The following is a 12,701-nucleotide window of genomic DNA, read 5'->3' as shown; positions in this document are numbered from 1 at the left end:
ATGGACTCAATTACATGATCCTCTGAATTATAGCCAAGAACTTCCAATAAGGAAAACTGAATCCTTCCCACTCTTATTCTGTTTTAAGAAATACGCTATGTTCAAAAGTAAAAGGCAACCAGGTGTACTTTCCTCAATTTTTTTTTCTATTAGCTGTTTAAATATTAATATTTAATAGTTAGAGAAGTTTCTTCTTGGATATCAAAATGCTGCAAATACTGAACAGAGTCTGACCTTGAAAGATCAAAATTAAATCTGTTATCTACCAAAACCTGAATACTGAAGGAGCCGTTTCTATATGCAGAAGGGATAGAATGAGAAAGTTAAAAAAAACATACTTTTTAAAAAATGCATTAAAAGGCTTTTATTTCAGGCTTAACACAAAGAAAGCAGCCAGTACCTTGGCAACCTTTAGTAACAGATTACTAAAGATTTATCTAGAATTAGAAAGATTAATAGAAATAAAGATATGCAGTATCTTGTGGCACAGAAGGACAGAATAATGGACTTACAGCCTCTCTCTCTCCCCCTCTCTGCCCCTCCACCCACATCTTTTATGGAATCTTTAATCATCTGTGTTTTATAATTTAGTAATTTTATCTATTTGATTTTTGTAAAGTTATATTTTTACATTAATGAAACTTTGAAGGAACAGCAGTCGAAACATGAAATAAAAAATTATATCTGTCTGAACCATTACTTGTAATTTGGACAAAGGTAATCTTGTCCAAGGTAAATATACAGAGAATGAGAAGAATATCAGTGCTACTAACAGTTTTTACAAGATCATGAATAATAATAGAAGTTAAATAATGGACTGTAAAATCTGACATACAATTTTCATTGTTCAGAAAGTAAAAAACAATAATCTTAGTGGTTCAACACAAAAAAAACTAGAAAAAGAGGATAATGTGAAGAACAAGAACGGAAAGAGTCAGACAACAAGAAATAGAATGTCACAAACCAATGATATTGTTAAGGTTATATAGGACAGAAATCTTGAGCCCTTGTCTGCTGAAGAAACATGAGAACCCCCAAACTTAGCAAGTCTACTTTATCATGTATACAAATGAACACGGAAATAAACATTGCCACCTTTAACATACTGCTCCACAAAATCATTATAATCAAGCTCCTGAAATGACCTAACTGCAGTAAAGAAATAAATACATAAAATATTAGTTATACAAGAGATTAAAATAGGACATTGAACATTCAATTCCTAGATTAAATTGCAAGATATCTGTAATGCAGGAACAGAAAACATGGAAAATATTAATTGGATTAATAAGGCAAACTGAGTAAATAACATTTAGGAAAACCTTCTTAAGAATCAGTAAGGAGATAAAATAGTATGCTTTACTTAAGATCAGACAAGAAAATTGAAACCTATACAGTACTAAAACTCTCACTGTAATGATCTTGAATTGGGCAAAATGGGGCATTATAGAACAACAATTTTCAAACCAATATACTTTTAAGTGGCCTACAGAATATGTCCAAAATCCAGGATGACTGCTGTGGAAATGAAACTTGGGGAAGATGTGGCTGCTTGAATGCCACTGGCTGCTGCTACTACACTGCTGAGCTGCTACTGCAGTCACGTGATCTTCATTTTCAACATCCCATGACAGTTTCCCAGCCAGTCTCACAATCCCTCACTCCTTCCCACTCAGCAACAACCCCTTGCCTGACTGCTGGAAAAGGAAGGGGCAGGAGGGGAAGGGATTTCCAATGCTCCCTGCCAGATTCCTACAAGGAAACTCAATGGGGAAGCCAGCAGGAAGTTGGAAGTTGCTCCCACTGATTTTTTGGTCCACCCTTGCTCATCCTGTTTCTCTGTTTCAGTAAAGAAATGTCTCTGAAATGATGACCCAATGGGACATGGGCTGTCTAGTACAATCTACTAATGAACTTATAAACAACAAAATAGGTTTGAACCAAAGTCCAGAGACAACAAATCAAGCATAAATGTAAGTTTTCTTCAACTCAAGCTCAACTTTGGTAAATTTATGGACAAAGCCATAACAGTATGAAAATGGTTACTGCTGGCTTCTGAATTATTTTTAACATTCCCTAGAGCTCTGGCTATCTCTCGTAATCTCTTATCCAAATATTAAACAAGCCAAATTTTGCTCATCTCCTGCTGTCAGGCATGAAAGTTCCAAATCCACTCACGATGGTCCAATTAACTTTGCCATCATTGCATATTGTCCAAGTTTCAATTCCTATTCTGAGCTCTTTAATAATGTATATCTTTTCTAATGTTGTGCTAAATTTATCCTTAACACCATATACAGTATATGTATCTTAATAAAGTGGTATGTTTTGTTAGTAATGCTTACTAAGAAGAATTTTGGTTTCATTTCAAATTTGATATCAAAATTTCTCTGGATAGTTTATAAATTCCTTTATAGTACTTTAGAGATTTTATTTACATGTTCACTGCATAGAATAAAATGTTCCTTGTGTCTTATGACATTTCCAACATGTCTCTCCTACTGATTATTAATGGAATCATGTAACAATTATAACATATTTTATATCAGTTTTCCCTAATATTATAACTTAGAGTAAATTTTATACAATTGTTCCATAATTGCTTCCATTATTATGATGTAACTGTTTATTTACACTTTTGCATCCATTTTATCACACTTTTTTATTTGTTCTGCCCCACTACCATAATTAACAATTTATTAATAATAATAATAATAATAATAATAATAATAATAATAATAATAATTTGGAAGGGACCTTGGAGGTCATCAAGTCCAACCCCCTGCTAAGGCAAGAAACCCTATACCATTTCAGACAAATGGCTGTCCAGTCTCTTCTTAAAAATGCATCCTAATAAGTGTTATGCATCCTAATAAGTGTTCTGGTTCTCTATTGGCATTTCAAAAAATTTTAGAGGCCTTTCCTCATTTTTGAGGTCCATTTTTATTTTTCCAACAATTAGTAGATCACCAATAATATATTCCACTCTACAAGATAGAATTCTTACCTGTTCAAAAATCTGCTTTATCTATTAGTTTAAAGAAAATAATATGTGTATTAAAACAGCCTCTTTAAACTTCATGTTTTATGTGACCAATATCCATTCTAAAAATTCTAAATGAATTGGTGAAGTGCATAATAAGAATGATTCATATGATAGCTGTATAAGCAGTACTGATTACTCAATATATAATATTGCAATAGATCTACTGGGATCTTTATGATACATTGTAAAGCATGCATTTTGTTATGCTACTGATTTGGTAGCACGCTTAATAGAAAAAAGGGAAATTATTTCTTAGAGGAAAATAAATAAGAAAATAGAACACTAAATCACTTGGATGTATTGAATTTTTTTTGTAATAATTTCCTCACAAAGCTTTTCTCAAGGCCTTTCAACAACTACAACACAGGAAGGCAAATCATAGTGTTTGAAACTCTTGAAGTATTTCTTGAAGCAAACAATTTACAGACTAATGACCTGTAATTTATGCAAAGCAGCCTTTTCAGTGGATTCAATAGATTTTTTTGAGTACTTTAAAAAGAAAGAACCTTTTCTAACCATTTATATAACTAACGATGCATAAACAGAAAGACATTTTATTTGCCATAAAGACAATCTGAACTGCTTAGTTGTACACCTAACCCTTAAGAGCATCCTTTCAAAATCACATTCAGAAGTTAATTAACATTGGCAAAACATAGAAAACATAGTAAACATGCTGTTTTACAAGTTCAAATATTAAGTTACGATTTAAAGGAAAGATGGGAAGATGTGAACATATATTTTAAAAACACAAAATAATTCAAATGTATTTAATATTTTTATAATCAAACTATCAAGAGTGGAAAACAAATCTTTCTTCCTTAGCATTTCACTGAAAAACAAAAATCAGTTTACAACCAATTTGATCCACCTGTGTTAGAAAGTTAGTTTGTCATCCATGATCATTTCTTCTTGGTCTTGATTCAATATGGTGGTTTTCAAGCCTTTCTCAAAAATCACAAGCCTAGGTGCAAATATTGGGGGGAAGGAGGAGGAATGCAACAAAAAGCATTTCTGATGATGCGTACAATTGTATTATATAATCTAAAATCATATACATTTTAAATTTCATGGAGTGACTAGCAGGAGGAAATGCTTTTATAAGTACTTCCAAATCTAGCAAGAAAAGCTTCCACCATCTGAATACTGTTTCCACACATCAAGGTGGAGGAAACTCACCTAACTTTGGAGATAGTCCCGCTCCCAGCCCTACCAAACTCACAGGGTTGTTATGAAGAAAATGAAAAGAGGGAACTCTGTATATATTGTCATGAGCTACAGTAGGACAAATAAATAAAATTGTAATTGTGTCTTTGTTGGGAAACTACAAAGACCAAAAACAATAAAAGGCTGAAATCATGGACGACAAAAAGGCTGGGCAGAAATTTCAACGTGACAGGGAACATATTATAATCAAGAATTATTTTTCACAAGTTCTTTCATAGAGTTTTTAATTTTCATTACAAAGCAATTTATTTTTTTCTTAAAGATCAATAATATACCTTTAAAATATAATGATCAAATCAACTGGTCTGATAACTCCTTTCAAACTGCAGCCAACTCTGCTTCTGCTGCCATAACCTGTACCTTTATCTTCTCTTGTTTTCTTTGAGGAACAAGCTCTCAGATGCAAATAAAAGTTCCTCTAGGAAGACCTATAGCTATGTTGGTTGCTCTGTGGTGTTTCCAAAGGCATCGCATACTGTATCTCCTTCACTTCACGGCCTGATCAAGGTGACAGGAATGTTTCACTGGGAAAATCAGGCTTTTTGTTTTGCTGGAAAGTTTGACCATCCATTGTGTCTGGGTCACTTTGAAAAAATTGACTTGATAATTCAATTTTCCAATAGTACAGAAAATCAACCCAATTTGATCAAATCAAATCAAATAGACATAATCTTAACTCTTGCAACAAACATAAAGAATTTAAATATACTTATTAGTGGTTTGCAATTTTCAATTATTTCATGCAATAACATTTAGGATTAATTATATAAAATTATACAGTAATGAAAACTGAACAAAGTGGAAATAAATGGCTAAAATGTATCTTCAGTTGCAGTTCTCTCTTTTCTAGACATTACACTTTACTGGTGTTTAAAATAGCAATTTACCTTTGTTAACTTGCAGAAGGCAGCATAATTCATACAACACTCTCTTTCTTCCAGCACAGAAGAAAACCTAGGAACAGTCCACACCTAATTTACAAGATTCACTAGGTTAAAAGAGTTCCCTTTATTTCTCCTTAGTTTGATCCAGCCTCCCACAAACTTGCATTGCAGAAAGAAGGGCACTGTGACATAAAACGCAGAACTTTTTTTCCCCAAGTTCTTTCATAGTCTTTAATTTCCAGTATTTCACACTGTAACCTTTTGTTCTTTTATCTCTGTATTCATATTTGCAACACCTTACATAATATTGGAGGAAGGGAGAAAGAGAACAATTACAAACCTTTTTGCCATGTTAAAAATATTCAGTAAATTTAATGTGGTAAAATTAGCATCACTGATTAGCAACCTTTGCCTATGCATAGTTATGCAGAAGTAAAAGCTATTAGTTTTATGAGATTATTTCCAAGTAAACATGCACAGAAATGTAGTCCATTGCAGCCTTATTCTATAACCAAATGCATCATCATCACCACCACCATCATCATTCTGTTCCTCCTCCTCCTCATCATCTTTTTTCCTCAGAAAGAATGAAAGACAAATATCAATGCACCATTTTAAAGACCACAAACAAATGAGCTGTTTTCTTTCCCAGACCAAACTGGATTGATGTACCATTTCATAACAGTAGTTAGCAACAGTTGTATTCTTCATACTAAAATATAGATTTGATTTTACTTACCTATTTTAATTCCAATAAAAATGGGAAACAATATGATTACCCAAAGTCTGTGAACAAGTCCTCATTTGGCTATTAGTGACAAAAACCACTAGTATATTCATCATTAGGGAAAAATAATCCATATATGAAAGTACCAAGACTGTGTTGGAAAACATCATTAAGCTTTAAAATACTTTTAACCTTGAGCAGAACAGAATCCTGTCAACCAACAATTTGCAATAGGTGTCCTGGAAGGCACTTCTGCAACTGTCATTCTAACAACCCCAGGCAGCATCATTTCAGGGGCTCAAAAAGAAGAGCCCAAATTAGCATCTTCAGTGGCATCTCTTAGAAATAAATACATGGCTGCCTGCACACAAAATGTTTAACCTGATTAACTTAATTAACCCATTTTCTGATTCACACAGCACAATGAATCAGAAAGTGAGTCCATGGTTTGCACAACATGAAAAGCCATAAAAAAAATAGCCACGGTTACATTAACGACGTGGTTTTGTTTTTTTTATCTGTTGCAAAACAATTTACATAGGAAGGGTGGCAATGGAAAGCTTTTTTCGTGAATGCACAGAATATGCCCTTCAAGTTCAGCACTCAAGCATTTGCCCTTGTTAGTGCTTCTGTGTGAAGGCCACGGGACTCGGTTCCACATAGAGGTGTGTGTAACAGATGAGTGATCCCTCACAAGAAAGGGGCCACCGTAGACGGTTGCCCAAAAGAGCCGTGTGCCGGAATCGGAGGTAGAAACCGAAACGAGAGCGGTCAGATATGGATTCTACATCAAGGAACTCAAATCACACTTAGGGACCGGTGGAAAGCGGCGCAGAGCCACCGCCTGGAGAGCGACCGCCAAGGAAGATCACCGTTGCGGAGCGAACCAAAATCACTACGCGATCTACGGGGCGGGGGTGGTGGTGGTGACGGGAAGGATGGAAGGAGGAAGAATCCGCGAAAGCACGGGCCGATGGAGTCCGAGGCGTGAAGGCAGGAGATGGACCCGAAAAGACGTCCGAGAGACAAACGGAAGAAGGCGGAGAGGAATAAGGACAGGCGAGCGCTCGCAAGGCTCGGACCCGACGGACCACAAGGTTTCCCACCCCCACCCCCACCCCAAGGAAAGGCTTCTGACTCCCCGGTTTACCTGGCATTCGGCGCCGGTGACCCCCGGGCGACACTGGCAGCTGTAAGCAGGCTGAGGCGAAAGAAAAAGCAACGGCAGGCGGTGGGGCGCGGCGGGCAGTTTGGCTAAGACCGGCGAGCAGGTGCCGTTGTTCTTGCAGGGCTGGCTGAGGCAGGGGTCCGCCGCGCTCTCCAGGGACGAGGCGGTGGGCCCGGCGAGGGAGACGCGGCGCTGGGCCAAGCCGAGCAGCAGCAAGAGGAGCGGGACGGCACGAGACATAATGGCACGGGCCGGCCCGGGGAGCAAGGCAAAGAGCGCACCCGGCTCGTGCTCCGCTTACCGGCGAGAAGCGAAGGCTGAGGAGACGGCAGCGCTACGGCGGCTTCCCGGCTCTGACAACGTGCGGGCGGAGACTGGGGAGGGAGTGGTCGGCATGGCCACACGTCAGCGCCGGCGATCGGCAGAGGGCGCTGTCAGGACCTTGGCGCTGGGAGCCCACGGACCGGGGGGGGGGGAGAGGGGCGCAGCTGCCCGGGCAAGGACGCCCCGGCCGAGGAGAAGGCGAGAGCGAGAGCAAGAAATGGCAGCGCGTGCGCGCTTCGGCAACCTGCGGAAAACGGGGCAGGTGTAAAGGAGAGGTCGTAGCCGGAGGGACGAGGAGAGGAAAGTGGAGGGTAGGGAACAGCGCCGTAGACCAGCATCTTCACGGAGGACCCTAGGCCTCCTTACTGTCTGGGGTCTTAGCCGACCTCGCAAATTAAATCACCTAAACTGCCCTGAGCTTCTTGGGTGGACCCCGGGCAAAAGTAATAGCTACCATACCTTCAAAAAAAATTGTCAGTGTCTGTGGTCGAAAGAATAACCGTGCTAAAAATAAAATTGCATAGATAGATAGATAGATAGATAGATAGATAGATAGATAGATAGATAGATAGATAGATAGATAGATAGATAGATTCTTGAAACAGTAAGATACACAGTTAATCAACTTAATGAATACCTTTTTAGAACTGATAACATACAGAAAAAATAAAAAGTTGGCATAAAAGGGGAGAAGCACAAAACCAGTAATAATAGATAATCCATTTGGTGTTTTTTTTAAAAAAAATCATTATTAAACCTTGATCTCACAATATTATATTACACTGATAAAGAACGGACAGACACATATTGTTTGGGGTAAATTTATTTATTTATTTATTTATTAGACTTATATACTGCTCATCTCACTGGAGCAACACTAGGTGCAGTGGTGGGATTCAAATATGTGAACAACCAGTTCTCTGTGTGGATGCCGCTTCTGGAAGTCCATTCTGGGTCTGGGCAACAAAAAATTAGCTACCGGTTCTGCCGAACTGGTGCAAACTGGCTGAATCCCACCACTGACTAGGTGGCTGTACAGCATGGTAATACTGTCCATATTGAAAATATGCTATGCCTATACTTAGAAAATCCATAGTTCATTGTATGATGACAAAAATCTAAAATTTTGGAATATAATAACATATTTCTGGATACTATGTCAAAATCCAGCAATGGTGAGAAAAGGTTATCATTTTCATAAATCATGCCCATCATTTTACATTTCTAGCACATAAAATTAACCCTCAGACATTTTTAAACGTTCTATGAGATGTCTAATGAGGGAGGAACTTTTCTTGAATCAATCTCATTATGAGATCATTCAAACCTTTAATTTTTGCTTTGTTTTCACAGGATTTTCCAAGTCTTTATTCCAAAGCTTTTCTAAATAATTAATGGACATATTAAGTAATAGAAGAGAATATAATAGGTATATAATATAATAGGTAGCTGAGAGTTCAACTGTAAAATCCTTGTGTTCTCTGAGCTTGATTGCTTGCTTGCAGACATTTTATTACCCAATTAGGTGACATCAGTGCACAACATCGGCTCACAGATACATTAACTGTACATTCAATTGTCTACTTAAAATAGTACAAATTTCAACACACAAAATGCATTTTTGTGCAGAAATAATTCAAGAGTTTTAGATGTCCTCCTGTATCTGGACTAAACTGTGAAATCAGATGAACTTTTAATTGAATATAATCAGTGGATTCCTTGGTTTTAAGCATCCCAGATTCTTCATAATTATTTAAAAACTGGAATTAAGCACCTTTCATGATGTCAAAGGGATGATATAGTAACTATCTCATTGTATCCATGATGGTTTTGGTGTGTGATTACAGTACTTGAATCCCAGTCATGTCTTTTTTCAGGATTGCGTGCTGCTTTGGAAGCTACCCTCAGTCATTTCCAGTTGGATGTGCATACCATCCACTTAGTTCCACTAGCTATCTGCTGCTCCCAAATAGTAGGGCTATTGGCAGGAAACAGCGTAGCATGAAACTTCATGTTGTTTCACTTGAGAAAGTAGCCTCAGTAATGGATAGGTAGACAGCAGAACATTTGTACACACACACACACACACACACATACCTTCTGATCTGTCACTTATTCTGTTTTGAAAAGATGTAAGCATATTTCTGCAGAAGAGATCCAGTCCTGGGGTTTTTTATTTTCATTAACTGACAAAATGAGGATGGGGCAGGGAGTACCTAGTTGAAACAATCTCAGTGAAACAGGAAAACGTGGGAAAAGGGAGCTTTTCTTGAAACCAGCTTCAAGGTATGGCATTTATCTTTCTGAAGGGAGGATCTATAAGCCAGCAGTACAATATGTGTTCCAATATCTCAGGGGCTACCACAAAGAAGAGGGAGTCAAGCTATTCTCCAAAGCACCTGAAAGCAGGACAAGAAGCAACGGATGGAAACTAGTCAAGGAGAGAAGCAACCTAGAACTAAGGAGAAACTTCCTGACAGTTAGAACAATTAACCAGTGGAACACCCTGCCTCCAGAAGTGGTGAATGCTCCAACACTGGAAGTTTTTAAGAAGAGACTGGACAGCCATTTGTCTGAAATGGTATAGGGTTTCCTGCCTTAGCAGGGGGTTGGACTAGATGACCTCCAAGGTCCCTTCCAACTTTTTATTATTATTATTATTATTATTATTATTATTATTATTATTATTATTATTATTATTATTATTATTATTATTATCACATGTGTCCTACATATGGGAAGTAGTATATTCAGTCATTTAGATTTTGGTGACACATGTTCTCCCTAAGACAGAACTGAGCAACCAAACCAAACCCCAAATGATGACATATCTCATGTCACATTTACATCGATGCCAAAGCTGCTTTTAATACTCAGCTGCAAATTTTGAGCTAGATTCTGGGGAAGATAATAAGATCCATTCCAGAACAGCTTAGGGCCTGGGTTTAGCATCAAAGCAGCCTTGAATGTCCTGACTGATTAAACTTCTCAGGAGGGAGACATGGAAAATTCTAACATATTGAGTCTGCTGGTTTTTACATCGCTGACCATGTGATCTAGAGGCATCAAATCAAAGGCAGTGGGGTTTTTTCCCTCTCTGCAGTGCTACCAACAACAACAAAAATGGCAGCTGGAGGTTTTTAATCTAGTCTAGACCCATGATCTTTGAGCTTTGGGGCTATCACAAGTTTTATTCTTCACTATTGTTAAGAGTCTGCCTACATGAAACCACTGGAGGCAATCATCAAGAAATCTGGAATTCATCAGTATTGCCATCAGTAACATTCAGCTCTATATTTTCATGTGAATCCGGAAAGGAAAATTATGGGGAGGCTGAGAAAGGAAGGCAAAGACAATAGACCTAATCAACAAGAGAAAGAGCACAAATTTGTTGATATTTGTATGATGCATTGTCATTCAGCCCAGATGGAAAAAAGCCTCAGAAGAAGTATTTCAAAACATTCAAAAAGATCCTACCTTAATTAATTCACTATACGGAGAGACAGGTAATTCCTCTGATAGTTTCCAAAATTTACTCCAATCTACCAGTGAAAATATCTTACTGAAATTTGCATATTCTTGACCATGCCTAGCTGCATAAAGCTTGATATTGGTCTTAGAAACACCTTATCCTTTTATGTTTTTGTGTTTTGGTTCTACGCCATGACCATAGTTCCACAACAAAGCCCATCGACAGCAGCATAAGTTCCTGAAGCTGTCTTCCAGAATAAGTACCGGTATGTAGCTTAGCCAATTCTCTTGATTCTCATCTGTCAATAGAGACACAGCTAGCCTAAATAGCAAAAAACTTCCATGCAAAGATTGGCTCTAACACCAACTAAAATCCTACACAATCTAGCCTGACTGATTTATGATGTAATCATTGCTTGATTTGTTTACTGCAGTACATTTACTTGAGGCTAGAGATGACCTAGAAGCTGCCACTAGTACAGAATGCTTTAGTTGCGTTATCCCTGCTAGTGGAGTGGCTGAATAGAACCACAAAAGGTGTTATATTAATCTGTAAGATACCTTGAAGTCTAAATACTCATCATATCTCTCATTTAGTTTGTTGTCCATTAGCAAGTTTGATTCACAGTATAATAGCTTAAAGTAGGACTTTCTATTGACAATGCCTTGATTACAGCAGTCTCCAAGAGACACCCAACTAATCCCTATGCTGACTTCTTTCAGAAAACAGTAGAAACTTGCTTATGCATTTATGGGGTACAGTACTTCAGAATCAGGTTACTTTATGTTTTCTGGTGGAGATGTGAAGAAGAGAAGGAAGAATATTATATTCTTAGACCCTGTAGATTTTACATAAGATTTCTCCCTCCTTTTCTGGAAGGGGTTTCTCTGGGAAAAAGGATAATATAGAAATCATATAATGTTACTGAAATCATCAATTTAGTTTTTTTACCATTGAGGGCCAGCAAATATACATAATTTTATGTAAGTCTAAAGCTTAGCATAGTTTTCAAATCAATACATTTTTCAAACACTTTTCAAATCCAGGGAAAAAATGGAAAATCCTGGTCCAATCGATTAAAGATACTACATAGTTTACCTTGATCATTGTCCAATCTGCTGTGGCCATTGGTCCTTCCTAAAATGTTACCTGTTGCACCAGCCACCAAGAATGCGCAGATATATGTGCAGGCGCACACATGCACACACACACATGCACCAGTTCCTGTGGTTTATTTTATGGCAAACTGAGAATGTCCTGACAATATGGGGAAAGCAATTACCGTAATTTTCCCTTCCCCATCTGGCTGCATCTTTTTATCTGCTGAATTTTAATATTACATAAAGTGCCACACTCACTCCCTCTGGTGGTCCATTGTTTCCTGAACTTACACTCTTGTGCCTGCTGCTTTGGATCACAGCTTCTGTGCAATATCCGTGTTGGTATGATATTCAAGGAATTGTAATGAGAAACACCTGGTGGGCTATTAAAGTGCGGGCTGCTATATTAGATAATGTATTTCCTTTGACCCCAAGTGTTCTTTCATAGCATTTTTATAATCTCTCTGCTCAGTGCTGACTCCTTTTAAATGTAGAATGAACTAAATGAAACCAATCTGATAATGTCCAGCCAGCACTATATGAAGGTATTAACATGAGTACAGTTTATTACAGTTTTTTTTGAAATAGGTTGCCACTTTTGATTTGCAGAAGTGATTTTCATGGCTTTTACAACTTGCTTCCATCAGCAATCAATTGATTAAAGAAGCCAAGAGAGACTTGCCAAAGTCTTTGGCAGAAAAGAAAATTGAATCCAGCTCAGCTCTCTAGAGCAGTGTTTCTCAACCTTGGCAA

At 37.7% G+C, this 12,701-nt stretch overlaps 1 protein-coding gene across 2 annotated transcripts in view; it reads right to left on the bottom strand.

Moving 5' to 3' along the window:
* The window catches only part of DNER (delta/notch like EGF repeat containing), a gene marked incomplete at both ends in the record, with an annotated part of 120,718 nt that extends 113,426 nt beyond the window's left edge, over window positions 1-7,292 (bottom strand). For both annotated transcript variants that reach the window (XM_083363165.1, XM_083363166.1), the window contains one exon: window positions 7,035-7,292. In XM_083363165.1, coding sequence (XP_083219291.1) covers window positions 7,035-7,292 — 258 coding nt within the window. The remainder of the gene's footprint in view (window positions 1-7,034) is intronic.
* Between the last annotated feature and the right edge of the window lie 5,409 nt (window positions 7,293-12,701).

This window comes from Vipera ursinii, assembly GCF_947247035.1.
Source record: "Vipera ursinii genome assembly, chromosome: 5".
In the NCBI taxonomy this organism is placed as follows: domain Eukaryota; kingdom Metazoa; phylum Chordata; class Lepidosauria; order Squamata; family Viperidae; genus Vipera; species Vipera ursinii.
The sequence above is the reverse complement of the archived record's forward strand: the minus strand, read 5'-3'. Positions and strand labels throughout refer to the sequence as shown.